This window comes from Chiroxiphia lanceolata, chromosome 30 (assembly GCF_009829145.1).
Source record: "Chiroxiphia lanceolata isolate bChiLan1 chromosome 30, bChiLan1.pri, whole genome shotgun sequence".
In the NCBI taxonomy this organism is placed as follows: Eukaryota; Metazoa; Chordata; class Aves; order Passeriformes; family Pipridae; genus Chiroxiphia; species Chiroxiphia lanceolata.
In genome coordinates, this window is record NC_045666.1 from 1,165,742 (window position 1) to 1,192,338 (window position 26,597).

At 66.7% G+C, this 26,597-nt stretch overlaps 3 protein-coding genes across 6 annotated transcripts; 2 read left to right on the forward strand and 1 right to left on the reverse strand.

The window, feature by feature from the left end:
• The first annotated feature begins 10,100 nt into the window (after positions 1–10,100).
• On the forward strand, positions 10,101–11,342 carry SP7 (Sp7 transcription factor). The gene has a single exon (XM_032713630.1). It carries the CDS (start codon positions 10,104–10,106, stop codon positions 11,097–11,099), a length of 996 nt encoding a protein of 331 aa, XP_032569521.1. The 5' UTR covers positions 10,101–10,103; the 3' UTR covers positions 11,100–11,342.
• Positions 11,343–14,107: 2,765 nt separating this feature from the next.
• Positions 14,108–21,026, forward strand: AAAS (aladin WD repeat nucleoporin). 4 transcript variants are annotated; one of them, XM_032713585.1, is made up of 18 exons: positions 14,342–14,423; positions 14,617–14,746; positions 15,471–15,598; positions 15,709–15,764; positions 15,896–15,987; positions 16,267–16,313; positions 16,767–16,865; positions 17,175–17,354; positions 17,603–17,746; positions 17,880–18,000; positions 18,240–18,364; positions 18,580–18,640; positions 19,279–19,369; positions 19,731–19,824; positions 19,970–20,037; positions 20,147–20,228; positions 20,560–20,644; positions 20,748–21,024. In XM_032713585.1, the coding sequence occupies exons 2-18, from the start codon at positions 14,624–14,626 to the stop codon at positions 20,880–20,882; spliced, it is 1,731 nt and encodes a 576-aa protein (XP_032569476.1). In that variant the 5' UTR covers positions 14,342–14,423; positions 14,617–14,623; the 3' UTR covers positions 20,883–21,024. The 4 variants fall into 4 exon arrangements, with proteins under 4 accessions (XP_032569475.1, XP_032569474.1, XP_032569473.1 ...); XM_032713584.1 differs by lacking the exons at positions 14,342–14,423; positions 17,175–17,354 and adding an exon at positions 14,108–14,203; XM_032713583.1 differs by lacking the exons at positions 14,342–14,423; positions 17,175–17,354 and adding an exon at positions 14,296–14,335.
• Positions 21,027–22,362: 1,336 nt separating this feature from the next.
• MYG1 (MYG1 exonuclease) lies at positions 22,363–25,341 on the reverse strand. The gene is made up of 7 exons (XM_032713613.1): positions 25,074–25,341; positions 24,631–24,743; positions 24,393–24,552; positions 23,890–24,039; positions 23,634–23,756; positions 23,131–23,312; positions 22,363–22,841 (listed from the first exon to the last, which is right to left on the reverse strand). The coding sequence occupies exons 1-7, from the start codon at positions 25,308–25,310 to the stop codon at positions 22,661–22,663; spliced, it is 1,146 nt and encodes a 381-aa protein (XP_032569504.1). The 5' UTR covers positions 25,311–25,341; the 3' UTR covers positions 22,363–22,660.
• Between the last annotated feature and the right edge of the window lie 1,256 nt (positions 25,342–26,597).

The window sequence follows — 26,597 nt, forward strand, 5'->3', positions numbered from 1 at the left end:
CCGAGGGAGGGGCCGCGCGCGGCAGCCGCGGCCCCGCGCCCCGCCCCCCGCCCGCCCCCGCAGCCAATGGGCGCCGCGTGCGGCGAGAGCGACGGGCGGCGCGGCCAATGGCGGGCGAGGGCGGCCCTGGCGCGCGCGGGGGAGGGGCGGGGAGGGCTCCGCCCCCGCGGCGGCCCCGCCCCCTGTGGGGAGGGGGGAGGGGGAGCGCGGCGGGCGGTGGCCAATGGGGGGCGGGGGGAGGGCGGTGCCGGCCAATGGGCGCCCGCGCGGGCTCGCGGGGAGACCCCGTACGGGAGCGGCCGCGGCGGCGGTGACGGGCGTGCGCGCCGACCAATGGGGCGCGGGGGGGCGGGACTGGCGGGTAACCGGTGCCAACCGGCCGCGCCGCGGTGGGGGCGGTGCTCCCGGAGTGACGGGCGCGTGGACCAATGGCGACTCGCAAGCCGTGGGCGCCGCGCCAATCCGGGCGCCGCTCGGTCTCAAACTGGCCAATGGGCGCCGCGGGGAGGCGGAGCCGCGCGGCCTTGGGGGTGACGGCGCCGCCGAGGGAGGGGGAGCCGCCATGTTGGGCCTGGGCAGGGCCGGGCACTCCCAGAGCCGCCCGGGACCCCCAGAGCGGGCCGGAACCCCCCCGGGCACCCCTAGACAGGCCCGGGACTGCCCCCGACTTCCCTCGGTACCGCGGGCCGTGTGCGGCTCTGCGCCGCCCTCCCCGTCCGCTTTCCCCGCCCCGAGCCGCCTCGGCCCTGTCGCGACAGCCGCCGTGGCGCTGCGACACGGTCCTGCTGCACCCCTGGCGCCCTGTCGCGACATCGCCCAGCCCTGTCCTGATAGCGCCCAGCGCAGGCCGCCCCTGCCCTGGGAACGGGGGTTGGGGTGTTTACAGCAAAAATCCTCCATTTTGCCGAAAATCGAGGGGTTTGGTGGCGAACGAGGCGGGAGGTACCGCCCCTCTCCCCCCCAGCTTTGTGATTTGCCGATTTCCTTCTGCTTTTGGCCCAATTCCCGGCCTCGGGAAGGTCCCGCGGCCTCGGTCCGGTGGGGCTGGTTCAGTTCGGGGTCTCGGTCCTTCCCCCCCCGACCAGGGGAAATAAATCCCCCCTGCAGAGTGAGGGGCGTGGGGACAACCTATCTCTGCCCTGTCACCTGTCCAGATCCCAGATCCTGTCCCCAGCTTGTCCCCAAACTGTCCCTGTCATGTCCCCAGCTCCTGTTCCCTGTCCTCCCCCTGTCTTGGCCGTCCCCTGTCTTGGCCTGTCGTTTCCTCAGGCCCTGCCCCCTGTCCCTGTCCTGGTCCCACATCCTGTCCCCAAACTGTCCCTGTCGTGTCCTGTCCCCTGGTCCTGTCCCTGTCCTGATCCCAGGTCCTGTCCCCAAACTGTCCCTGTCCTGTCCCTGTTGTGTCACCAGGTCCTGTCCCATCCCAGTCCTGTCCCCGTCCTGTCCCCCCAGACCTGCCAGGGGTGGGCTCACAGCCCCCTGCTCGCTCTGTCTCCCGAGAGAGTCACCGCAGGACCCCCCCTCAAAGACCCCCCTCTTTTATCCTCCCTCCCCCCCAGCACCCCGTTACTCTCAGTAGGATCCTCATCCCACTGATTCCTCTCTGGTAACTCCCACTATTAGGACCCCCCAAACCCTGTTACCCCCCCATCGGGACCCCCCCAGTTAACCCCTCAAATTAACCCCCTCATTGCCCCCCTGTCTGGACCCCCCCAACTAACCCCCCCTGGCCATGGGACCCCTCCCCAGTGTCCCCAGTAACCCCAGTGCCCCCCCACACCCCCCTGGTGGTCGCAGCCCGTCGGTGCCGCCCCAGGCAGGGCTCTGTCCTGTCGCCTGGCGGGGGCGCCAAAGGAGCCGTGTCGCGACAGGGACAGCGACACCGACAGGGATTGTGACAGGGACAGCGACACCGACAGGGACAGTGACAGGGGCAGCGACAAGGACTGTGACAGCGACACCGACAGGGACTGTGACAGGGACACAAACAGTGTCCTGTCACCAACCCCGTCCTGTCCCCTACAGTGACACCGACCCTGTCCCCCACCTTGTCCTGTCATCAACAGGGTCCTGTCCCCAGCTGGGGGACAGGAGTGACAGCAGTGACACTGATAGTGTCCCCAACCCTCTCCTGTCACCAGCGGTGTCCTGTCCCCAGCAGTGGCACTGACAGGAGTGTCACCATGGCACTAACCCTGTCCTGTCCCCAGCAGTGTCCCCAGCCTTGTCCTGCCACCAGCAGTGTCCCCAACAGTGTCTTGTCCTGTCCCCGAACAGCATCCCCAACCCTGTCTAGTCACCAAGTGTCCTGCATTGTCCCCAACCTTGTCCCCAACCCTACCCTGTCCTCCACAGTGTCACCAACAGGGTCTTACCCTGTCCCCAACCCTGTCCTGTCCAGTCCCCAACCCTGTCCTATCCCCAGTGGGGTCTCCAAACCAGGGTCCTGCCCTGTCCCCAGGATTGTCCCCAGCCCTGTCCTTTCCCCAATAGGGTCCCCAACCCTGTCCCTGTCCCTGTCCCCATTCCTATCCCATCCCTGTGCCCATCTCACACCGGCCGTGCCAGTGCAGGACACGGCTCTGAACAGGGGCTTGGACCAGTATGGGGCAAACTGGGAGGGGAACGAGGGCACTGGGATGGGGAAAGGGGGCACTGGGACCAGTTCGGGGGGAATGAGGGCACTGAGATCGGGAAAGGGGACACTGAGACCAGTCTGGGGGGAACGAGGGCACTGGGGTGGGGAAAGGGGGCACTGGGACCAGTCTGGGGGGAACGGGAGCAATGGGGTGAGTCGAGGGGGGCAGCGGGAACAGCCTGGAGTGCCCACCCTTCCCCCGCACCGGGTCCCCCCCTCCTCGAGCGTCCCCCCGGGCCCCCCCCGGGCCCCCCCGCAGGTCGCGGCCGCGGAGGAATCAGGGCGACGCCGGGCGACTCCCAGCAATTTTGGGTTGGGAACCGCAGAAATGCAGCGCGGCGCGAGCCAGCGCGGCCCGGCCCGGGGACAGGGACGGGCGGGGGGGGTCACAGGGCCTGAGGGGGGCCGAGGGGGGCCGAGGAAACACGGTCTAGGGCAGCTTGGGGGGCACCCAGGGCAGCTTCGGGGGTGCTCAGGGCCGGGGGGGTGATCACTAACAGCTTGGGGGGGTCCTAGTACATCATAGGGGGGTGTCTCAGGGCTGGGGGGAGTCCCTGAAAGCTTGGGGGGGGTCACAGGACATCCGAGGGGGGCTCCCTGGCAGCTTGATGGGGGGGCACAGGGATTGGGAGGACATGGGAGGTACCCCAGATTGCCATAGGGGGTCCTTGGCATCTTAGGGGGGCACACAGGGCACCGTGGCAGCTTGGGGGGGGGATCCTTTTGGCAACCTGGGGGGGTCCTTTGGCAGCTGGAGGGGGGGTCAGGCCCCCAGTGTCGCCCCCGCGGCCGCCGCTGCCACCGCTTTGATGTGGCTTCTGCACCGCAGAGCAATGGGAGCCACATGGCAGGGGGGACACCCGGCGCGGGGGGGACACCACAGATGGGGGACAGACGGACGGGGGGGCGGACTTGGGGCCCCCGTGGTGCTGGGGTCCACCAATCTCCCCCCGGGTCCACCCCTGTTCCCCCCCCGCCGGGTCCATTTTGTCCCCCCGGTGTCTGTCCGGCCGTCCCAGGGTCTGTCTGTCCATCCCAGGGGGGGCCGTCCTTGGCCCCCCCCACACCCCGGGTCGTGCCCGTGTTCCACTCCCACCCTGTCCCCCCGTGGCCCCCGCAGTTATTTCCAGGGATAATTCCCGGGATAATTAGAGGGTGGGAGGAAACACCACGGGCGTGGGCACAGCTCAGCCCCGGGCCCCCCCGCCCCGCCCCGGCTTCCCCGTGTGCGGGGACCCCCCACCCCACCCCGGGCTCTCCCTTGTCTATTTTAGTCCCTCTCTGTCCCCACAGGTCCCCCCACATCCCCGTGTCCCCTCCAGGTGCTCCTAGTGCCTGTGGGTCCCCCTGTGTCCCCTCACGTCCCCCCAATCTCCCCCATGTCCCCGTGGGTGCCTTATGATCCCGTGGGTCCCCCCTGGCTCCCCCGCGGTCCCATGAGATCCCCCGATCTCCCCTGCAACCAAACTCATCCCCACGTGTCCCCCCATGTCCCCTCTGTCCTCTTAGACACCGCCCCCCCCCATATCCTCCCTATCCTCCTGTGCCCCCACACCCAACAAGTCCCGCCGGACCCTCCATCCCCCGCCGTGGGGAGGCTGAAACTGAGGGGGTGGGGAATCAATGGGATCCCGGGGGGGTCTCGAACACTTGGGTGCCCCTCCCGGCAGCGTGTGTGTGTGGGGGGGGGTTCAGCTCCGCTCTGAGCTCTCGGAGCCTCCCCCCGGCCCCCCCGGCCCGCGGGGCCCGTGGGCGCTGGTGGCCGGCGCACCCAGCGCGGGGGCTGCGCTATTTTGGGGCCTCCGACCGCAAGGGAAACATCCGGGGGCCGGAGAGGGCGGGGGGGGGACACACACACAGGGACGGGGGGACACGGGGGCCGCCGCTGGGAGTGGGGGAGGAACCGCGGAGGGCCGCGGGGTCCCCCCCCCCCCCCAGTGGTCCCTGTTGGCAGCTGGGGTGGGGGGCTGGGGGCAGAACGGGGGGGCTTGGGGACAGCAGGGTAGGAGGACACTGTGCTGTGCGGGTGGGGAACCACATTCCCAGTGCCCCCAGTGCTGCATTCCCAGTGCCTGCCTGGACCCAGTCCCGATGCCCCCAGTGCCCATTGCCAGTGCCTCCAGTGCCCACTCCCAACACTCCCAGTGCCCACTGTCAGTGCCCACAGTCCCCATTCCCAGTGCTCCCCACTCCCAGTGCTCCCAGTGCCCGTTCCCAGTGCTCCCAGTGCCTCCAGTGCCCATTCCCAGCGCTACCCACTGTCAGTGCCCACAGTACCCATTCCCAGTGCTCCCAGTGCCTCCAGTGCCCCCCGTGCACACATGGAAGTGATTCGGGGCTGGTTCTGCTCCCCCCTGAGGGGCCGCGGTGCCCCCGGCCCAGCCCCCGTTGTCACCACGGGAAGGGTAAGGGGGAGCCACTGCGACCCCCGCACTGCTTGGGGGTGTCCCCTGGCCCTGGGGACCGGGATGGGGACGGGGACAACTCCGGCTCTGCAACCTCCGTCCTGCTGAGACCCCCCCAAACTCGTGTTATGGGGGGGGACCTCACGTCGGACTCTGAGCCAGAGTGAAAAATGCGGGTAAATCAGTCAAAAGGAGGGAAGGAGAGATGGGAAGAAGGGATGGAGGGATGGAGAAAGGAGAGATGAAGGGGAGGACGGGCAGATGGAGGAGGGGTCGGGGGGCTGCCGGGGGTCAGCGGACGGAGCAAAGCCGAGACCCCGGGGAAGGAGCGACCCCCCCGCTCCGTGTCCCCCCGCCCCCGCGAGGACCCGGCGTCCGGCCGGGGTATAAATACCGGGTAATTGCGGGGGCCCGGCGCGGCCGCGGGGCCGTGGGCGGCCGAGCCCGGCGCCGCCCTGTAATCAGCCCCCGCCGCCGCCCCCCCGCGCGGCCGCCCGGCTTTGAAGGGTCCCAGGGGACACAAGAGGGGTCCCCGCCACCCTCAAACCTTGGGGAGGCCCCCACCCCAATTTACACCCCCCATCTGGGGACCAGGCACTGGGGCAGCTCCCGACCCCCCCTCTTTGGTGAACCGAAGCCTCGCGGTCCGTGCTGGTGGGAGTCAAGCCCCCCCCCCAAAAAAACCCCTCATGGTGTGCCCCCCAAAAAACCCCGTGGGGGGTTGTGTCTCTCTCCCCTGCGCTGCTGGCTGAGGAAGAGGAGGGATGGAGCGGCCGTCCCAGTTTGCTCCCAGTTTGTGGGCAGTGGAAGCCCCAGAGAGGGGGGGGTGAGGGGGGGGGCCGGTGGTTGTGGCCTTCGGCGGCGGCCGCGGCGCCGGCGGCGGCTCCGGAGCGGAAAGCCCTGAGTCAGGGCTGGGAAAGGGCCCCGCTGGCTCCCGACCGGCCACGGCGGGGGGAAAACAGGGAAAGAGGGAAATAGAACAGAAAAAGGGAAAAGAAATGGGAAGAAAAAGGGGAGTGGAAAAAAAAAAAGAAAAGAAAAAGGGGGGGAAACGGAAAAAGAGTGGTTGGAACAATCCCTAAATAGGGGGGAAACTGAGGCACGAGGGGGTCCCCAGCCCCATGTCCAGGACCCCTCATGGCCCTGTCTCAGTCCTGCTCCTGGCACATGTCCCCTGTCCTTGTCCCCATCTCTGTCCCCCCCAGCTGTGTTGCCACTCTCTGACCCCCATCCCTGGTCCCCCCAGCCCCATCCCTGATCCATCCTCAGCCCATCCCTGACTCCTGGCCCCACTCCTGGTATCTCCAGTTCCAACCCAGGCCCCTCTCATCCCCATTCCTGACCCCCTCCCCTCCCCATCCCTGGTCCATCCCTATCCCATCCTCATCCCTGGTCCACCCATTCCCATCCTGGGTCCAGTTCTATTCCCATCTCTGCTCCATTCCCATCCCTGGGATCTCCAAGTCCATGCTTGGTCCTGTCTCCATCCCTGCTCGGTTCCTTTCCCTATTCCATTCCTATCCCATCCATCCCTGTTCCCATCCCGTGTCCCTCCCATCCCCATCCCAGGCCCTTATCTCCATCCCTGCACCATCCTACTGGCACCTTTTGGGGTGAGAGCCTGGGGGTGCCCCAGCTCTCCCTTCTCCCTTTGTCCCTTTCTGCCCTTTCCCCTCCCCATTCATCTATTCCTTTTTTTGCTTTTCTCCTTCCCTCCTTTCCAGCACTTTTCCCATTCCCATCCCCTTCCTTCTCCTTTTCCTGCTGTCTATCCTTCTCCCCCCCTCTTCTTTCCCTCCCCATTTTCCTCCCTGTTTCCTCTTCTCCCCTTAATTCCTTTCTCTTCCCCTTTTCTTTTCCCTCCTTTCCCTTCCTTCCCCCTCCCCACTCTTCTCCTTCCCTCTCCCCCACAGCCCCCCCTCTCTCTTTCAGCCTCCTCTTCCTCTCTCCGCAACTTTTTCTTTGCCTTCTTCTTTCATTTTTCTTCCATTTCCGTATATATTTTTTCCTTTTCCTTCCCCTTTTACCTTTCCCTTTTCATTTCCTTTCCACCTTTCCTTTTTCCCTTTCCTTTCCCTTTCTTCCTCTTCCTCTTTTCTTTCTCTTTTTTTCCCCATCCCTAATTTCATCCCCTCTTTCAACTCCTTGTTCCTTTTGCTCAGACTCCTTCCTTTCTTTTTCCCTTTCTCTTCTTTTCCTTCCTCTTTTCCTTTCCCTTTTCCTTTTCCTCTTCCCCTGCCCCCCTTCCCCCGGCCCTCCCCCCCCTCGACCCCCCCGGACGGGGGGCGGTTCGGGGCCGGGCTCCCGCTCCCGGCCCCGGTCCCGGCCCGGCCCAGCCCCGCCGCAGCGGCACAGCGGGGCGGGCGGCGGCCGCGGTGCTCCCTCCCTCCCTCCGCACCGAGCCCCGGCATCCCGGGACACCGGCACCGCGGGACACCGGCACCGGCATCCCCGCTGGCGGGACCCACCCCCGGCATCCCTGGACCACGGACCCCGGAGCGCGGTAAGGAGCCCAGGGACCGGGACCCTTTGGGATGAGGGACCACCCTCCCCCGGGACCCTTTGGGATGGGGGACCACCCTCCCCCGGGACCCTTTGGGATGGGGGACCACCCTCCTCTGGGACCCTTTGGGATGGGGGACCACCCTCCTCTGGGACCCTTTGGGATGGGGGACCACCCTCCCCCGGGACCCTTTGGGATGGGGGACCACCCTCCCCCGGGACCCTTTGGGATGGGGGACCACCCTCCTCTGGGACCCTTTGGGATGGGGGACCACCCTCCTCTGGGACCCTTTGGGATGGGGGACCACCCTCCCCCGCGACCCTTTGGGATGGGGGACCACCCTCCCCCGGGACCCTTTGGGATGGGGGACCACCCTCCCCCGGGACCCTTTGGGATGGGGGACCACCCTCCCCCGGGACCCTTTGGGATGGGGGACCACCCTCCCCCGGGACCCTTTGGGATGAGGGACCACCCTCCCCCGGGACCGGGACCCTTTGGGATGGGGGACCACCCTCCCCTGGGACCCTTTGGGATGGAGGAACTCCCCCCAGGGACAGGGACCCTTTGGGATGGGGGACCACTCTCCTCTGGGACGGGGACCCTTTGGGATGGGGGATTCCCCGCTGGGGACAGGGACCCTTTGGGATGGGGGATCCCCTGCTGGGGACAGGGACTCTTTGGGATGGAGGATTGTCCCCCAGGGACAGGGACCCTGCGTTATGGGACCCGTCCCTTCTCCAGGATGGGAGACACCTTCGGGGTACAGGACCCCCCAAAGACTGGACCTGTGTGGGGCCTGAGCATCCCCCCATGGTCCCTGTGTCATGGGACACGTGTGTCCCCTGCCCCAGCAGGGTCTGCACCCTGCTGACCCCGGGGAGGGGACAGGGACAGGGGGATGGTGCTGAGTGCCACCTTCACCCCAAACTGCCCCCTCACCGGGGACGGGTCCACCCAGAGGAGGAGGTCCAAGGTTAGGGGTGTCCCTGGATACAGGGGACCAGGGCTGGGGTTTGGGGACCTGGGACTGGGGACAAGGGCTGGGGTTTGGGGACCTGGGACTGGGGACAAGGGCTGGGGTTTGGGGACAAGAAACTGGGGACTTGGGGGACCAAGGACTGGGGACGAGGGGACAGGGATTGGGGAACTGGAATTGGGGAACCGAGAACTGGACCCTGGGGATCAGGACAAGGGATTGGGGAACTGGAACTGGGTACTGAGAACTGGACACTGGGGATCAGGACAAGGGGTTGGGGACCAAGAACTGGACACTGGGGATCAGGGACAAGGGATTGGAGAACTGGAACTGGGGACCAAGAACTGGACACTGGGGATCAGGGACAAGGGATTGGGGAACTGGAATTGGGGACCAAGAACTGGACACTGGGGATCAGGGACAAGGGATTGGGAATTTAGGACTGGGGACCCCCGGAGCAGGGGCTGAACCCCTCCCTCCCAGGAGGGGACACAGGAGGGCTCAAGGTCCCTGACACAGCGGGAGCCACCAAGCTGCCACCGCGTGCAGCAGCCACTCCTGCAGCGAGTTTGTGCCGTTCTCAGCCCGCAGCTCCCGGGGCTCCTTCCCTGCTCCTAATTTCCCGGCGCAAGCGGAGCTGATTTATGGGAGTTTGACACTATTTTAAGCGTGCGCCTCCGTTTGCCGCTCGCCCTGGTTTTAATTACCTCGGCTCTCGCGGCAGGGCAGCGTTCCCGGGGCACAGGCCTGGCCCTTGTTATCCTTGGAAAACCGGGAGCGCGCTTGCGGCCGCGGCCCGGGGCCGGCGTAAAAATAGGCGCAAAACCCACGGTAAAAGGAAGGCGGGGGGTGGGGGGACACCCTAAAAAAAAAAAAAAATCAAAGAAAAAAAAGCTGAAAAAGCTACAAAGTGGGTGAAGGGATAAATTTTTTTAAAAAGAAAAAGAAATTAAAGTAAAGGGAGACCTTGGGGTGATGGGGGTGAGGGGGCTCAGCCCGCGCAGCTGAAAGCCATGACGGGTATAAAAGCAGAGGAAGTCGCCTGGGGAGGGGGGAGGCCGCAGAGTAATTCGATTAAAAGGCCATAAAGGCAGAAGGAGCCGAGATTGGGGGCGGGGGGACGGGGGGGGGGGGGCAGCCACCAGCACAACCCCCCTGTCAGCCCCTGGAGAAGCCCCTGGGAGGGTGACGCTGGGCTGGGCTGGGGGGACACGGGGTGGTCTCAGCTCTGCGGGGGGAAACTGAGGCAAAGGGGAGGGGCAGCACCGGGGGTGGGGGGTGGCACGAGGGTCTGGGGGCAGCTGGGGGGTGGGCGCTGCTGGGTGCCCCCCTGCCCCAATACTGGTGCCCACAGTGCTGGGCGTCCCCTTGCACCGAGTGCCCCGTCACACCGGGTGCCCCCCGAGACCGGTGACCCCGCGGAACACGGTGCCCCCCAGCACCCTTAACACCCCCTCCTCCTCTCCCACAGGCTGCTGAGCACCATGGCCGTGAGCCCCCGCTGACATCACCCCCCCGCACACCTCGGGGTGCTCCCACCGCCGCCCCCCGACACCTCAGGGTGCTCCCAGTGCCGCCCCCATGGGTGACTCCTACGCCGCCGCCTTCCCCAGCGCCCCGGGGCTGCTCTCGCCCTCCGCCAGCCCCCAGGCCTCCCCCGGCCCCTACGGCCCCGACTACGGCCCCTTCGGCCACCCCTTCCCGGCCCCCTCCGGCACTCAGGAGGTGCTGGGAGCCCCCGTGGTGGTGACAGCCAAGGGACACCCCCCTGGCGACTGCCTGCCGGGGGTCTACCCCTCGCTGGAGATGCCGCATCCCTACGGCTCCTGGTACAAGGGCGGCATCGGCGGGGGGCTGCCGGGGGGCTCGGGGCCAGCGGCCCCTTCCTGGTGGGACGTGCACCCCAACGGGGGCTGGCTGGGGGGGCCCGCGGGCGCCGAGGGGCTGCAGGGCTCGCTGCAGGGCCAGCCCACCCTCAGCCCCCCGCTGCCCACCTACGGCTCCGACTTCGGGGCTCTGAACCCCCCGCCTTACACCAACCCCCCCGCCGCGCCCCCCGCCCCCAAACCCAACCCGGGCGAGGCCCCGAAGGGTCCCCGCGGCGGCTCCTTAGGGGGTCGCCCGGCGTGCGATTGTCCCAACTGCCAGGAGCTGGAGCGGCTGGGGGGGCCCGGGGGGGCCCGCAGGAAGCCGGTGCACAGCTGCCACATCCCGGGCTGCGGGAAAGTGTACGGGAAAGCCTCGCACCTGAAGGCTCACCTGCGCTGGCACACGGGCGAGAGGCCCTTCGTCTGCAACTGGCTCTTCTGCGGGAAGCGCTTCACCCGCTCCGACGAGCTGGAGCGGCACGTCCGGACCCACACGCGCGAGAAGAAGTTCACCTGCCTGCTCTGCAGCAAACGCTTCACCCGCAGCGACCACCTCAGCAAGCACCAGAAGACCCACGCGGACCCCGGCCCCCCCAAGCCGCCCCCCGGCGCCGAGCAGCCCCCGCCCGCCGCGTCCCCCCGCCAGCCGCCCGCCTCTCCCGGCAAAGACGCCGGGAGTCCCGAAGCCGGGAGTTTGTTGGAGATTTGAGCCTTTCATCCTCCATCCTCATCCTCCTCCGCGCCGCTGAGGATATTTATTACGGGGTGCTGCCCCCACCCCCACTTCTCCCCAAATCTCCCCCTATCCCTTCTCCCCCCCCAGTTCCTCCCCAGCTCCTCGTTAGCCATTGTAATTTATGTCTTAAATTATGGGGGGGCTCTCCGAGCGCTCTGGGGCTCACTGGGGGGGTGTCCAGGTGAGATCCCTCCCTTCTTTCTCTTCCTCTTCCCCCCCCCCAAACCTTCTCGGCCCCCCAAAGCCCCACTGGCCGCCTCGTGCCCCCGCACTCAGGGACAGGGTTTGCCCCCTCCCCCAGCCTCGTTAGCACACCCGGTTCGTCGGTGCTAATGTAACGTGCCCCCCCCTCTTTTTTAGCTGCCTGCCCCCCCCAAAAAACAGCAATAAAGGGATTGAGAGTGGAGCCGGGCCCTCCCTTCTCCTGTGGCTGCGGGGCTGAGGCCGGGCGGCTTCATCACAGGGATGGGCTCAGCTTCCTCCCACACTCCCCCTCTGTGGGGCTCACAGGGAAACTGAGGCACAGGGGGGGACATAGCCCTGCTCGGGGTCACCGTGTCTCTCCCTCTGGGGGTGACAGGAGTGGGGACCAGCTGGTCTGTCCCTGTAACCCTGTGGTCCCCTGTCCTTGTGTCCCCGTGTCTTCAGGACCTTGGGTCCCCATGGTCCCATGTCCCTCTCCTCATTCCAGGACCCCAGTGTCCCGTGTCCCCAGGACCCCAGTCCCATGTCCCCATGTCTTGTGGTCTCATGTCCATCTCTCCCGTGTCCCCACAGCCCCGTGTCCCCCTGTCCATGTGTCCCCAGGACCCAATAACCCCTGTCCCCCTGGCCCCATATCCCTCTGTTCCCATATCCCCCAGTCTGCCCCCGTGTCCCCCAGTCTGCCCCCATCCTCAGGGACATCCCCAAGCTGCTTTTGGGGACCCGTCGGGGCTTCTCCACCCACCAGCCTGACCCTGCACACGCGTGTGCCCCAACACGTGTGTGCACAGGAACACGTGTGTGTGCACAGCCCTTGCCTGGCTCAGCCTCGTGCCTCAGTTTCCCCGTGGCCACAGGGGCCACGTGGCAGCACTGGGGCACGTGGCAGGGCCACGTGCTACCAAAGACACCCCAATTTTGGGCTCTGTGGGCTGGCGGGGACCCCACTCCCCTCCCCCTCCCCGTGCCCTGGGCTCTCGCCAGCCCTTTGATGTGCCCAGCCCTGGTTTGGGGCTTTTCCTAAAAAAAAAAAAATCCCCAAAAGCCACGGAAAAAGGCAAAAGGAGGTGGAAACGGGCTCCTGTGCCAGCACAAAGTGTGTGTGGGGGAAGCCACTGGCACCCACTGCCCTCGGGGGGGGACATGGGGACAGGGATGGTAGCAGGTACCTGTGCCAGCGTGGCCGGGCCACGGCCACGTGTGCCAGCCACGGGTGAGTCACGGTGGCCATGGCTCGGCAGAGCTGGCCAGGCCCCAGGCGTCCCCAGGGAAAGGGGGGACACGCTGTCCCCCCACGCAGGGCGGGGAAACTGAGGCACGGCGGCATCAGCGGGGTGACCAGAGCCCAGTGCCACCACACAGAGCTGTCCCCAGGGTGGCTCCCAGGGGGATTCGGGGTGGAGGGGGCCACCTCTCCTTATAGCCCCCCAAATCAGTCCCCCCCCCCAGCGACACAGGCTTGCTCTTTTCAGGGTTCTCCCCACCCAAAAGCACGCCCCCCCCCCCGCGCTGCCTCTCGCCGTGGGTGGGCCAGTGCCAACGAAGGCAACCAGCCACCTCCCTGAGCCAAACCCCGGCCCGGCGGCCACCGAGGGCTCGACCGCCCGGAGCCTCCCAAACCACAGAGCCCAACCCCATCCAACGACCCCCGCCCCCCCAAACCCCACCGGGGACCCCCCCCACACACACTCCGGCGGCACCACCAGCTTTTTTCCTGTCTCGCTGCCCCATCAGGGTCGATTTGGGGGGGTCCGAGGGACGCCGCGGGGCCACGCCAGCCCCTGCGGTGGCTCTGATGTCGGCGCCATCCAAATCGTCGTCTCCTATCGAACCCCGCTCGCTCCGTAACGGGTGAGGAATGTGGGGCCCCCCGCCGCAGCCCCCCCCAAACCAACCCCGTGCCTTTATTTAATATCCTGAGAAAATTAAAATAACTCTTGCGGCCGCTAAGGAAAACACGGAGATAAACAGAATAAAAGCGGGAGCCCCCGGGAGAGGGGCTGGGAGGGAGCCAAGGGGGGGGGCACGGGGGGCTCGGCACCCACGGGAGCCGCGGAGGGTGGGGGTATATGGGCACCCGTGAGAGGTGGGTGGGGTGAGGACATGGACACGGGACGCCCGGGAGGGATTGCAGGACACGAAGACCCCCGAAGGGGGGTGCGGGACACGGGGACCCCGAGGAGGGTGCAGGGCTTGAGGGTGCTCGGGGTGGGGGTTGCAGGAGCCGGGGCTGCCCGGGCGTGCAGGACACGGGGGTTACTCAGGGGTGCAGGACACGAAGATCCCCGTAGGACGCGGAGGTGGGTGGGGGTCCCGTGGTGGGGGGTGTAGGACATGGAGACCCCCGAAGGACACGGGGGTGCAGGAGCCAGGAGGGGTACCCGGGGGTCCTGCGCGGATGGAAGACACGAGACTCCGCGAGTGCAGGACACGGGGGTGCCCCGGGGGGGACGATGCTGCAGGACCGGGGGATGCCCCAGGACCCCATGAGGGGGTGCAGGACCCAGGGGTGGTGCAGGAGCCGGGGGTGCCCCGGTACCCAACGAGGAGGGATGCAGGAGCCAGGGATGCCCCAGGACCCCATGAGGGGGTGCGGGAGCCGGGGGTGCCCCGGGGATGTCCCGAGGGTCCCGGTCCCGCTCCCGGTGCCCCCCCAATCCCCGCTTGGGCACCACGTGACCCTCGGGCCGCACGCGCCGCTGCCCCGCCCCGCCAGGGGAAGGGGCTCCGCCTTCCTTAAAGGGGCAACAACTGTAAAGGTGACCCTGCATTATATCAGCCCCCGTTACAGCCGAAGAGCCTCTAATTCACCGGAGCTGGGCGGCGGGGGTGTCTCTGCAGGGGATACCGCGAACCTCGCGGCCAACGCGGAGGTAAATCGGGGGTGTGGGCGCCCCCCCGCCGCGTGCCGCTTTTGCGCTTTTCCATCCCGGGGCCGCTGCCCCTTTAATGCCCCCCCCCTCACACCCTCGGCCCCGAGGGCGGGAACCGGGAACGGGAAAAGGGTGAGGGGGAACAAACATGGCGGGGCTGGCGGCGGCGAGGGAGCCTTAGGGGCACTGGGGGGGCACCGGGGGCTGTGAGGGAGAAAAGGTGAGGGGGAGCACGGGGGGCACCAGGGGCTGTGGGGGGGTAAAAGGTGTGGGGGAACACGGGGGGCACCGGAGGGCTGAGAGCGGGGAGCGCCCTGCCTGTGGATGGGTGAGAGGCTGCGGGGCTGGAGCCGGTGCGTTCTGCGGGCTGCAGCTCTCGCCCCCCCTCCTCTGTTCCTCCTCCCACCTCCCAGACCCACCATGTGCACCCTGGGGCTGTTCCCGCCGCCGCCCCCGCCCGGGGATGTCACCCTGTACGAGCTCAACAACGACCTGGTCTGCGGCCGCCTCAGCGAGCAGCTCCCGCTGTCCTTCCAGAGCCAGGTGAGACCCCCAGAGTGCTCCCTCCTCCTCCCCAGAGCCAGGTGAGACCCCCAGAGTGCCCCTCCTCCTCCCCAGGGCCAGGTGAGACCCCCTAGAGTGCCCCTTCCTCCTCCTTAGAGCCAGGTGAGACCCCCAGAGTGCCCCTTCCTCCTCCCCAGGGCCAGGTGAGACCCCCAGAGTGCTCCTTCCTCCTCCTTAGAGCCAGGTGAGACCCCCAGAGTGCCCCCTCCTCCTCCCCAGGGCCAGGTGAGACCCCCAGAGTGCCCCCTCCTCCTCCCCAGGGCCAGGTGAGACCCCCAGAGTGCCCCTTCCTCCTCCTTAGAGCCAGGTGAGACCCCCAGAGTGCCCCTTCCTCCTCCCCAGGGCCAGGTGAGACCCCCAGAGTGCCCCCTCCTCCTCCCCAGGGCCAGGTGAGACCCCCAGAGTGCCCCTTCCTCCTCCTTAGAGCCAGGTGAGACCCCCAGAGTGCCCCTTTCTCCTCCTTAGAGCCAGGTGAGACCCCCAGAGTGCCCCCTCCTCCTCCCCAGGGCCAGGTGAGACCCCCAGAGCCAGCTGAGCCCTATTGCCTCCCAGAGCTGTGCCAGCCCCCTCCAGCCTTTGGGGGGTGACACATTTGTCCCCCTCAGCTGTGGCTGGAGTTCTGGCCCCTTACCCCCCCATGGCACCTCCTGGATGTCCCTGGTGGTCTCGGGGGTGGTCTCAGGAGTGCTGTGGGGGCCCACAGGTGCCCGACCTGCCCGTGCTCAGCCTGCCCAAGGAGCCCCTCAAGGCTCACGGGCGGCAGGAGCCCAGCGCCCGCCCGCCCTTCATCCACCACCGCGAGTCCCCGTGGAAGCGCTGCCTCAGTGCCTGGTGAGTCCTGTCCCCCCCCCCTCCCCAAAAATGCCCCCCAAAGTGCCAGGTCTGCCCCCCCGAAGCGGGCAGGGGGTGCTGAAGGGGCTCTGACCCCTCTGTGGCCACAGGCGCGACGCGGGGCTCTGCGGGGTGCTCCGGGAGGTGGCCAGCGCCGAGGAGGAGGGTGAGTCGTGGCTGCCCCTGGAGATCTCCCAGGATCTCTGGGTCTGGGATCCCTCTGTTCCCATTGTGCTGCCCCCACCCGTGCCCCCCGTGGTGCGGGTGGGTGCAACTGAGGGTGCTTTGCCCCCCCAGGGCTGCGGTGGCTGAGGACGGGCTCGAGCCACGCGCTGGCCGTGTGCCGCTGGCTCTCCTCGCTCCACGGATCCCTGTTCCCACACCTCTCCGTGAGTCCTTCCAGGCCTCATCCCTGGGGCTGGGGGAGGCTGGTTTGTGGTGGTGGGTGGTCCCTTGCCTGCTGAAAACCCACCAAAATGCTCCTCCTGGCAATGCCCAGCTCCAAATGCTGCTCCTTCCCCCATCAAAGGGAGGGGAACGCTGCCCTAAGGCCTTGCCAGGGCCCAACGTGCTCCAAGAGGGGCTAAAATCCAGGTGGGGGAAGAGGAAGGAGGGGATGGGCACTGGGAGTCCTTGCTACCAGCTCATTGTTCTGCTCTCCCCTGCAGCTGACCAGTGAGGACATGATTGCAGCCTTCTCCCAGGCCGTGGACTGGTGAGTACTGTGTGTCCCAAAAATACCATCCCTGGCATCTGTGACACCCCCAGAGCTGGGAGAGGGGTGGGGGTACAAGGACAGGAGGGCCCTGTCTGGGTGGGCACATTAAGGGCAAGTATTTCCCCACTGGCTCTGGCTGCCCTGGTTTGTTTCTGATGGTCAGAGAGAGGCAAAGCCCTTGATGTGCTGAGATCAGTGTTACACGAGATCAGAGACTGCAAAATTCCTCCCAGTTCCTACCCCAGACTGTGGGAACTAGCCCCTCAGCAGAGCCCTGGGAATAATTGCCAGGAATGGGGGAGTTTCTTGAAGAAAACGGTCCCGTCCAGCAGCGAAAAGGGAGTTTTATTTCATTGGGTGCTCTGGGAAGGGCCTTTGCCAGCCTGGGGGGTGCTGGGTGGTGCCAGCACCTCTGCTTGGAGCCTCACCCTGCCCTGTCCCTGCCTCCAGGGCCGGATGCCCCGTGCGGGCCTTCGCCTGGCACCCCCACACCAACAAGTTTGCTGTGGCGCTTCTGGACGATTCCATCCGGGTCTACAACTCCAACAGGTGGGGCTGGAGCTGCCGCTGCCTCCCGGGATTTGGGGTGCCCTGGTCCTGCTGCCACGCCGTGGCTGGCACAGGCTGGGTGCCCTTGGCCTTCTTGCTCACGTGGGCTCACGTTCAGCCCCCCCCGCTCCTTTCCCACTGCTCTTCCTGGAGCATGATCCTGACCGAAGCCTTGGCTTTCCTTTCCCTCCCTGCTCCGTAGCTCTGGGGGCATCCTGGGGGTCCCACAGCCCAAGGGGGGTCCCACAGCCCAAGGGGGCACAGGCAGAGCAGTGTTTGGAGCGTCGTTGAGTCTCCTCTCTCCCCCAGGTCTCCCTGCTCCCCCAGGGAATGCCAATCCCTCCTCAGGAGAAGACTGTGCCGGCTGGTCCTGCGGCCCCCTCCGCACCGCCCTGCTCCAGCCCCCTCTCCCAGCTGGGATTTCTGGCCAGCCAGGGCCCTCTCCTGCCCCAGGGCTGGGCTGGGGGCAGCTCAGGCCAATTGCACCAGGTGTGCTCTGGCTCACTCCGGTGGCACCTGGCTGGGAATTCCTGTCCCCCGCTGTCACCTGGCTGGGAATTCCTGTCCCCCCACACCTCCCCCCGGCCTGGGAAGCAGGGCACAGCAGGGCACATCCCCCCTTCCCACTCTGTTTTCCCCCTGCACTGGGCTCAGAGCTGGCAGAGGACACTGGGACACGGCCCACACGCTCTTGGTCCCGCGTTTTGCCCTTGTCACATGTGTCCCCTCCCCGGCAGTGCCACCGTCCCCTCGCTGAAGCATCGCCTGCAGAGGAATGTGGCCTCCATGGCCTGGAAGCCTCTCTGTGCCTCCATCCTGGCCGTGGCCTGCCAGACCTGTGTCCTGGTGTGGCACCTGGATCCCACCTCCCTCTCCACCAGGTGACAACCCCCGCACACCCCCTGCCCTGCCATCGGGACCCCCTTTGGGGTTGGCTTTGGGATAAAGCCAGGCAGGTGCCCGTCCTGCCAGCCTGTCCCAACCCTTCCTAGGGGGTTTCTTTCTCTCTTCCAGACCGTCATCAGGCTGTGCCCAGGTTCTGTCCTACCCGGGGCACAGCCCTGTCACCAGCCTGGCCTGGGCACCCAGTGGGGAGCGGCTGCTCTCGGCGTCACCAGTCGACACGACCATGCTGGTGAGGAGCCCTGAGCTGGCTGTGCCTCCCCGGGGGGATGTGGGGACCACGGGCACCCCAGAGGGTCACCCAGGGACAGCTGGGCTGGGCACAGGTGCTGTTCCCACAGAGGGTGGGTCAGGCAGCTCTGAATTTGAACTGGACCTGAAAGCATCGCTCTGTGTCCCTTAATCCAAACACACCCCCTCAACACTCAGTGTTCTGGTGTCACCATTTGCCTTCCTTGTCCCCTCCTCCAGGTGTGGGATGTCTCCACTGAGAACTGTGTCCAGCTGCAGTGGTTTGGGGGTGGTGGTGTCACCTACTTGGCCTGGTCACCCGATGGCAGCAAGGTGCTGGCAGCCACCCCCTCGGCCGTGTTCCGGTGAGTGCCCCGCCTGCCCAGCTCCCCTGGCAGCCCTCGCCCTCCTTTCTGCTCCAAAACTGAGCAGATCTGGATCCTGAGTGTCCTCACTGCTCCCACTCCTGCTGGGGGGGCAGAGGGGCACGGGGGTGGGTGGCTGGGTCTGACCCTGTGGGCTCCTGGAGCAGCGGGATTGGGGCAGATCCCAGGAATTCGCCCTGTTCTGTTTCCTGCAGGGTGTGGGAGGCTCAGATGTGGACATGTGAGCGGTGGCCTACTATCAGAGGACGCTGCCAGGTAGGATGGATTCCTCAGGTGCTGTTCCCAGGCTGGAACAGCTGTTCATTTAGGCTGAAAAAGCCCTCTGAGACCGTTGTCTCATGTCCTCAAGTGCTGCATCCACAGGGCTTTTAAATCCCTCCAGGACTGGGGACTCCCACCCTACCCTGGGCAGCTGTGGCAGGGCTGGATAGCCCTGGAATCTTTCCCAATATCCAACCTGAACCTTCCCTGGTGCATCTTGAGGCTGTTTCCTCTTGTCCCATCCCTTGTTCCCTGGGAGCAGAGCCCGACCCCTTCCTGGCTCCCTGGAGTTGTGGAGAGCGAGAAGGTCCTCCCTGAGCCCCCTTTTCTCCAGGCTGAGCCCCCCCCAGCTGCTCTTCACAAGTTCTCCAGCCCCTTCCCCAGCTCCATTCCCACCTCTGGACACACTCCAGCCCCTCAGTGTCTGTCTCATAGCCCCAAACTGACCCCAGGATTTGGGGTGCAGACATCACCTCCAGGGCCCTCGGGGACACGTTGGGTGGGTTTTACCAAAAATCCCCCATTCCCAGCTGGCTCCAAAAGATCCCTGGCCAGGGGAGGGGCCATCCACAAAGCCCTGAGCTGTCCCTGGACCCACTGGAGTCTCCCTGCAAACCCTTCCTGTGCCACAGACGGGGTGCTGGAGCCCGGACGGCAGCCGACTGCTCTTCACGGTGCTGGGGGAGTCCGTCATCTACTCCTTGTCCTTCTCCGAGTACCGGGGTGAGTCTGCCCGAGCTGGAGCTTCCCAAGGGCTGGGGTGGGGCCCAGGTGATCCCTCACTTTTGGATGAGGGAGCTGGGACATGCAGGGGGTTGTCTTGGGGGTCTCCCAGAGCACAGAATTCCTGGGGTTGGGTTCATCCCCCCTCATGTTGCCTCTCAGTTGTGTGGGCACAAAGGGTTTTTGCAGGGGGGGGGGTCCAGGGCCAGCTCAGGGGTTTGTCAGCAGAGGGGCCAGTCCTGGGGGTTGCTGTCCCCTGTCCTCCATCCCAGACATGGGATATCAGCACGTTGCTCTGAGAAGTGGATAAATTATGGGAAATCTGGGCAATTCAGTGGGATTTATGGAGTGTTCCCTTCAGGGGAGATGCAGGGGCAGGTGGGGGGCTCCAAAACAGCCTCGATCGTGGCAGACCTGTCCGAGACCACCTTCGAGACGCTCTACGGGGACGAGAGGTGGGTCTGATGTGGCACCTGGGGGGGGCAGAGGTGGGCAGCAGCCCCTTGGCAGCAGCCCCCTGATGCTGGGGACACGTGGGGGGCTGAGGGGGTCTGTGCCCCCCGACCCTGGGGGCTTCCCTGCTGCTCCTGCTGGTTCCAGGATTGGAGGAGAGGTACATTCCATGGTGTGGGACCCCACTGGAGAGAGACTCGCAGTGATCATCAGAGGTGAGTCCTGCCTGAAGATCCCACTTCCAGCAAGGAAAAGGGGCACCGAGGGGCCTGTCCCCGTGTCCCTGGAGCAAGGAAAGCCTCCCTGCCCCTCTCCCTCCTGCAGGACACCCCGACTCTCCGGGCAGCCAGACGGCCATCGCCGTGTTCCGCACCCGCAACAGCCCCGTCTTTGAGCTCCTGCCCTGGTGAGTGGTGGTGGGCACTGGGTGGGTTCCTTGCAGCAGGTTTTGGGTTCGTTGAGTACCTTTAACCCCCCCGGGGGGTGTGGTGGGGAAGAGCAGCCCCCCCCTCACCGTGGGGAGACCCCATCCCGCGCCGCTTCAGGGCCTGTCACCGTTTTACCTCCGAATCCCGTCGTGTTTTGGCCGTGTTGGCCTTTATCCACCTTGAGCCCCTTGGCTTCGGGTTGTCCCGTGCCCAGTGCATCCGATCAGGTCCCAGGTGTCTCCACTTGGCCCTGGCAGTGTGGTGTTTCTGTGGCTGTGCCATAACCGTGGCTCCTCCTGCCCCCCACAGCGGGTTCGTGCGGGGCGAGCGCGGTGCCCGGCCCCAGATCATCGCCTTCCACCCCTGCTTCCCACGAGGAGCCCTCCTGACCGTGGTGAGTCGCTCCCCCCTTGGTGCTGGCTGGTCTGACACGGGGTGGGGGGAAGGTGTCTGGGATCTTGGACCCTCATTTTCTTCCGTGTCCACTTCCCTTCCAGTGCTGGTCCTCGGGGAAGATCAGCCACATCCCCTTCTTCTTCGTCAGTGCCCACGTGCCCCTGGCCAGCCCTCGCCGCAGCCCCGTCCCCGTCATGGCCAGTGTGAGGGAGCAGCCCCTCTTCTCGGAGCTGTGACCACAGCCCAGGGCCTTGGTGGCTCCTCTTCCTCCCTGGGCAGCCTCATCTTCCTCCCGGGACCTCCGGCTGCCTTCAACCCCTGGGGGGGCACAGGGGGTCTCCGAGAGTCTGTATCGAATAAAAGCCGATCTTTCCTCCCTCTCCTCCTCTTTCCTTACCCTGAGGGGGCTGGAAGTTTTCTGTGGGGTGAGTTCTGGAAGTTCCGTGGGTCTGGAGGTGCTCCAGAGCTGCTTTTTGGGGTCAGAGAGAGCTCAGGGTCAACTTGCAGAACTTCCCCATGCTGAAGCCTGGTGGGGGGAGCCCACAGGGCCAGGGCTGCTGTTTTGGGGTTAAAGAGCTGCATTTTGGGGAAAGGTGAGGGCAGGGGGGGCTCAGGGGTCCTTGGCTGCACACACAGCCTCCCAGGCCTTGCCTTGTGGGTGGGCACAGCCCTCCAAAGTGAACTGAAACCCCTGTGGGTCCATAAAACCCCAAATTTGAGCCCAGTCGGGTTGTGAGCAGGGCTGGAGGGGCCCTGAGGTGCTCGTGCCAGCCCACGTGAGCTCCCCCCAGCACCAAAGGGTGAGGGGGGAGCAGATGGACCCCCCCTGCCCAGGGAAGGGATTAATGGGGGGGAGGCAGCGTGGTTAAATCCCAGGATTACATATGGTTAATCCTCAGGATTACACTGCAATAACAGGGATAAGGGGGAGAGTGCAGGGTCCCTGCTCATCCCCGCAACCCAAACACCCCCCCCCAGGGCCCCCAAAACGCTCCTCAAATCCCGAGGTGGGACAGGGACCCCCCCCCCCCAGCATCCAGCCCCTCCATGGGGCTGCACAGGCACGAGGAGGATCCAGGGGGAAAAACTGGGGGATGAACCCACCGCTGCTGCTGGGGCGGCACCAGGGGGGCTTCACCCCTCGGCACTGCCCGGTTTGCTCCCGGTGCTGCCTCCCAGGAAGGTGCTGAGCGGCTCCTGCTCCTCCTCCTCCTCCTCCTCCCGGGGCAGTGCCCGCAGGTATTCCAGGGGCAGTGCCCGCAGGTATTCCAGGTGCAGCCGCGTCTCCGCCCGGCTCCTCCGCACGAACCGGCCCACGTAGAGCAGGAGGGCCCCCAGCCACCCCCCCACGGCCACCAGCACCACCACATCGGGGGCCCGCGCCCCCCCGGCCCCGCCCAGCGTCTCGTTGTGGGGGGGCAGCGCCCGGGGGGTCCCCCCTGGGCACCAGCAGTGCCCGGGGAGCCCCAGCGCCAGCAGGAGCAGCCAGGCTGCCTGCATTGCCCCGGGAAGGAGGACGGGTGGCACGGGAGGACGGGTGGCACGGGAGGACGAGTGGCACGGGAGGGGGGGGCTCTGTGCCCCCCCCCCAGCGCTGCTGATACGTGAGATCGGGGCGGAGAGGGCGAGGGGAGGCACTGGATCCCGTGGCTGTACCCACCTCACAGCAACCCCCAGCCCTACCCACCCCCCTGGCACCCCCAATAGTGCATCCACTGGGCACACACTGGTCTTTACTGGTGCTGGAAACCCCTTGGAACGGGGGGGGGTTATACAGGAATGGGAGCAAACTCCAGAGAAACGGAGCCAGCAAGTCTCTGACTGGGCTGGTGCCCCTCCAGCACCAGGGGCGGTGGGCACGCTGCCACCCTGAGGGGGGGCAGCCCCCTACCCCGGCAGGTCCCTTGGAGCATCTCGCTGTGATCCCACTACAGGAACAGTCCCAGCTGCCCCTGGAACTCCCCGTGCTGGGCTGGGGGGTCCCTTTTGGGGTGACCACGGTGGGAGGGGGGGTTCACCCGCTCTGCGTGCCCCCCCCGTGCCGCAGTGCCCGCCGTGCCATCTCCAGGGCCCCCTCCCGGCTCCGGTTGCCGCCGATGAAGCCGCTGGCGTGGACGAAGACGCAGCCGGGGACACCACAGAGCTGGGACAGGGCCTCGTCCCGCAGCCCCCGCCACGCCTCGGGCAGGGGGAGCCTGGGGGGGACACGGGGGACAGCGGGTGACAACCTGGGGGGGCACAGGGGGCAGAGTGGGGGGGTGCAGGGGGGGTGGCATGGGAGTACAGGGGGCAGAGTGGGGGTACATAGAAGGGCAGAATGGGGGTGAAGAGCCATGGGGGGGATACAGAGGGGCAGAGTGGGGGTACAGAGAGGGGCAGTGAGGGTACAGGGGGCAGAGTGGGGGTGCAGAATGGGGGTGCAGAGCTGGGGGGGGGTACAGGGGGGCAGAATGAGGGTACACAGCGCAAGAGGAGGGGTCTCACCGGCTCTGGAAGGTGTGGGGTCCTGTGGGGACGCTCTGAACCCGCCACTGCCCGCCCCGGTCTGGGAACAGCACGAGCTGGAGTGGCCTGGGCAGGGCCAGTTCCTTCTCCAGCTGGAAAAGGTGCTCCTTCCAGGGGCAGCCCCCCTGAGGCAGCTCCAGCACCTGCCCACTCGAGTCCACCTGGGAGGGGGGACACCACGGGCACTCTGGGGGACTGTCCCCAGAGCCCCCAAATGGCCCCAGGGCTCAGCTTCACCCCCTGGGGCTCAGAGACCCCCACACGTGTAGGGGGGTGTGGATGGGGTGGGGAGAAGGTGGGTAGAAGGGTGGGCAGAGTGGGGGTGCAGAGCCCTGTGGGGGTACAGGGGGGACAGAGCCCTGTGTGGGGCACAGTGGGGGCTGCAGGGCCATGCAGGGAGGTTCATACTGAGGCGATTTGGCCTCCCCACACCCCAGAGCTGCCCCCCCACTTTCAGACCCCCCCAGACCAGTGGGTGGTACCTCAAAGCGGCGCCGAACGGCCTCTTCCACCAGCGCCCGTGCCGGCAGCCAGGCCCGGTGGTAGAAGTCGAGCCGGTCCATGAACTCACTCCCCACCAGCTCCATTGCCCGCTTGAACCCTGCCTGGGGGCACAACGGGGGGTCAGGGGGGTCCCCGAGCTGGGTGTCCCCATCCTGGGTGTCCCCATCCTGGGTGTCCCCATGCCGGGTGTCCCCACTCTGGGTGTCCCTGAGGGGCCATGGTGCCCGTGCCCACCTCGGTGTCCTGGTCGGGGTCGTTCCAGCGGGGGTTCAGGTGCCCCACGCGGGCACTCAGGGTGGTGGTGAGGGCGTAGCGGGGCTCCCCCTCTGCCTGCGCGATCCCGTTGTCGATGGCGTCGATCTCCTCCACAAAGTTCTCGTAGAGCTGGGGGGGACGGGGGGACAGTGAGGGGACAATGGGGACAGCAGAGGAACAGTGGAGGGACAGGAGGAGACAGTGAGGGGACAACGGGACTGTGAGGGGACAGACGGGAAAGAAGGGGACAGCAAAGGAGGGAACAGTGAGGGGACAGCAGGAGGAAAATGGGGGGAAGGCAAGAGGGGGACAACGGGGGCAGCACTGGGGGGGGCGCAGCAGGGCCCAACCACACACCAGCAGCTGCCACAAACTGGTCACCTCTTTCCTGGAATCTCGTGTGGGGTGACACCACTCCCCGCCAAAAGGAGCAGCCCCGGGCAGAGTTGTGGCACTGGGGGGGGGGGCAGAGCCCCCCGTACCTTATCGTAGAGCGCCGTGACCACGGGCCCGTCCTCCGGCTGCCCCAGGAGCGCCGCCAGGATCTGGGAGCCGAAGTGACAATAGACCAGCCCGGCGCTGCTCAGCTTCGTGCTCCAGGGCTTGTCGGGCCGGAGGCTCCTCATGGACTCTGTGAAGGACCTGCAGGGTACCAGGGTCAGCCCCAGGGACCCCCGGGGACGCCGCTGTGCGAGCGGGCGGGCCGGGGGTGGGTCTCACCTCTGGTGGTGGTCGTAGCGGTGCCGCTCGGGGTCGTACTCGCCCCCCACGTCCACCACCACGTCACACTGGGCCAGGCGCTGGGGGTCCCGCGTCCGCACCACCTCCGCGTCCTGCCGGGGGGCACGCGGAGCATGGGGGTCCCCCGGAGCACCGGAGACCCCCGAGAGCTGCCCCCGGGGACCGGGGATGCCGAGGAGGGGCTGAGAGCTTCAGGGTGAGCCCCAGGTGACAAGGGACCCCGAGAAGGGGCTTAAGGGTGACCCCCAGGCGGGACCCCGAGCACCCAGTGGGTGGGTCCCAAGGACCCCCACGCGGGTCCGGGAGACCCGACGGTGGCCGCAGGTGGGACTGGGAGCCCCGAGCGAGATAACAGGGGAGCCCTGAGGAGGGAGCCGGGCCCCGGCAGCGCCGGTGCCGCTGCATGGAGCCCGGGACCGTACCCGGTAGCGGGGCAGGAGCCGCAGCAGGAAACACGCGAGCGCCTCGTCGCAGTGGAAGGTGCCGTCGTGGGTGCCGATGAGCGGGGTGGGCTCGGGACGCGGCCGCTTCTGCCCGACCGCGGTGGCGACGGAGCCCCCGGGCCCGATCCCGGCCATGGAGGAGCCTCCGGAGCCCCCGATCCCGGTCCCGATCCCGGTCCCCGCCATGAGTCGGACGGCGTGGGAGAGGCCGCGCATGGCCCCGCCCCCGGACACGCCCCCTCAACACGGAGACCCCGCCCCATCCCGCTCCCGGCACCGCGCACGCGGCGATGCCTCTCCCGCGCATGTGTGGCCACGCCTCCCCAGTTTCCAGCCATTTAAACCCCCGCCTCGCGCATGCGCAGCTGGCCACGGCTAACCCCGAGAGGGGGCGGGGCCAACGCACCGCTTCATGGAGAGAGCGCCCCTTGGCGGCCGAATGCGGGTATACAACGGGGACACACGGACACGGGGACACACGGGCACGGGGACACACTGATAGAGACATGGGGACAGGGACATAGGGACACGGGGACACACGGACACGGGGACACACGGTCACGGGGACACACGGACGGGGACATGGGGACAGGGACACACGGACACGGGGACACACGGTCACGAGGATACACAGACAGGGACATGGGGACAGGGACATAGGGACACGAGGACACACGGACACGAGGAGAGGGACACGGGGACAGGAACACACGGGGACTGATGGACACACTGGGATGGACACATAGGGACGGACAGATGGATGGACAGACGGACAGAGCGGAATGGACACGCAGGGACGGACGGACGGATGGACAGACGGACACGCAGCCCCCAGGCCAGCCCGGGGCTGTGTTGATTTGCCCAAGCAGGAGTTTATTGGCCGGAGCAGGAGCCGCCGGGAGCCGGGGCCCCTCCGGACATTGTGCACGGCCCGGGGGGCTGTGACGCCTCTTCCCGGAGCTCCCAAATCTCAAATCCCCCTTCTCGGGGTTCGCTCCACCGGCCCCGGGTCGGGACAGTGGCACGGAGCTGCCTCCAGGGCTGCTTCCAGCAGGACACAGAACACGGCAGGGAGAGGAAGCCGAGCTGGGACCGTGGTCACCTCCACATCCCGGGGGTCGTTTCCCCATCCCGGGGGTCGTTTCCCCATCCTGGGGGTTGTTCCCCCATCCTGAGGGTTGTTTCCCCATTGCCCCATCCCAGGGGTTGTCATCCCATCAGACAGAGGGGTTCAGCTCCAAAGGGGGGGGGAAGTCACCCAGAAATTCCCCTGCCCCCCACCTGCAGGCAGTGCTGGGAATGCAAATAAAGCTCTTTCCTTTGGGGGCTGAGGACAAATTCCCCCTCTCTGTGCTCATTCAGCCGCCTCTGGCCCATCCCAGTCCAACGGTGGCACCCGGGATGTGTCTGAGCTGGTCACCCGTGGGGACACGGCCCCTCCTGGCTGGGACTCGGGGTGTTCAATCCCACTGGTGTCTCCCTTTGGAAGTGGGCAGGGGGCGA

Coding starts and splice junctions, on each gene's coding strand:
- SP7 (XM_032713630.1), top strand. CDS start 10,104: ATGGGTGACTCCTACGCCGCCGCCTTCCCCAGCGCCCCGGGGCTGCTC.
- AAAS (XM_032713585.1), top strand. CDS start 14,624: ATGTGCACCCTGGGGCTGTTCCCGCCGCCGCCCCCGCCCGGGGATGTC. Junction 18,365..18,579: donor ACCCCCTCGGCCGTGTTCCG/GTGAGTGCCCCG, acceptor TGTTTCCTGCAG/GGTGTGGGAGGCTCAGATGT. Junction 18,641..19,278: donor CTATCAGAGGACGCTGCCAG/GTAGGATGGATT, acceptor CCTGTGCCACAG/ACGGGGTGCTGGAGCCCGGA.
- MYG1 (XM_032713613.1), bottom strand. CDS start 25,310: ATGCGCGGCCTCTCCCACGCCGTCCGACTCATGGCGGGGACCGGGATC. Junction 24,744..25,073: donor GGCTCCTGCCCCGCTACCGG/GTACGGTCCCGG, acceptor GCCCCCCGGCAG/GACGCGGAGGTGGTGCGGAC. Junction 24,553..24,630: donor CGCTACGACCACCACCAGAG/GTGAGACCCACC, acceptor GGTACCCTGCAG/GTCCTTCACAGAGTCCATGA.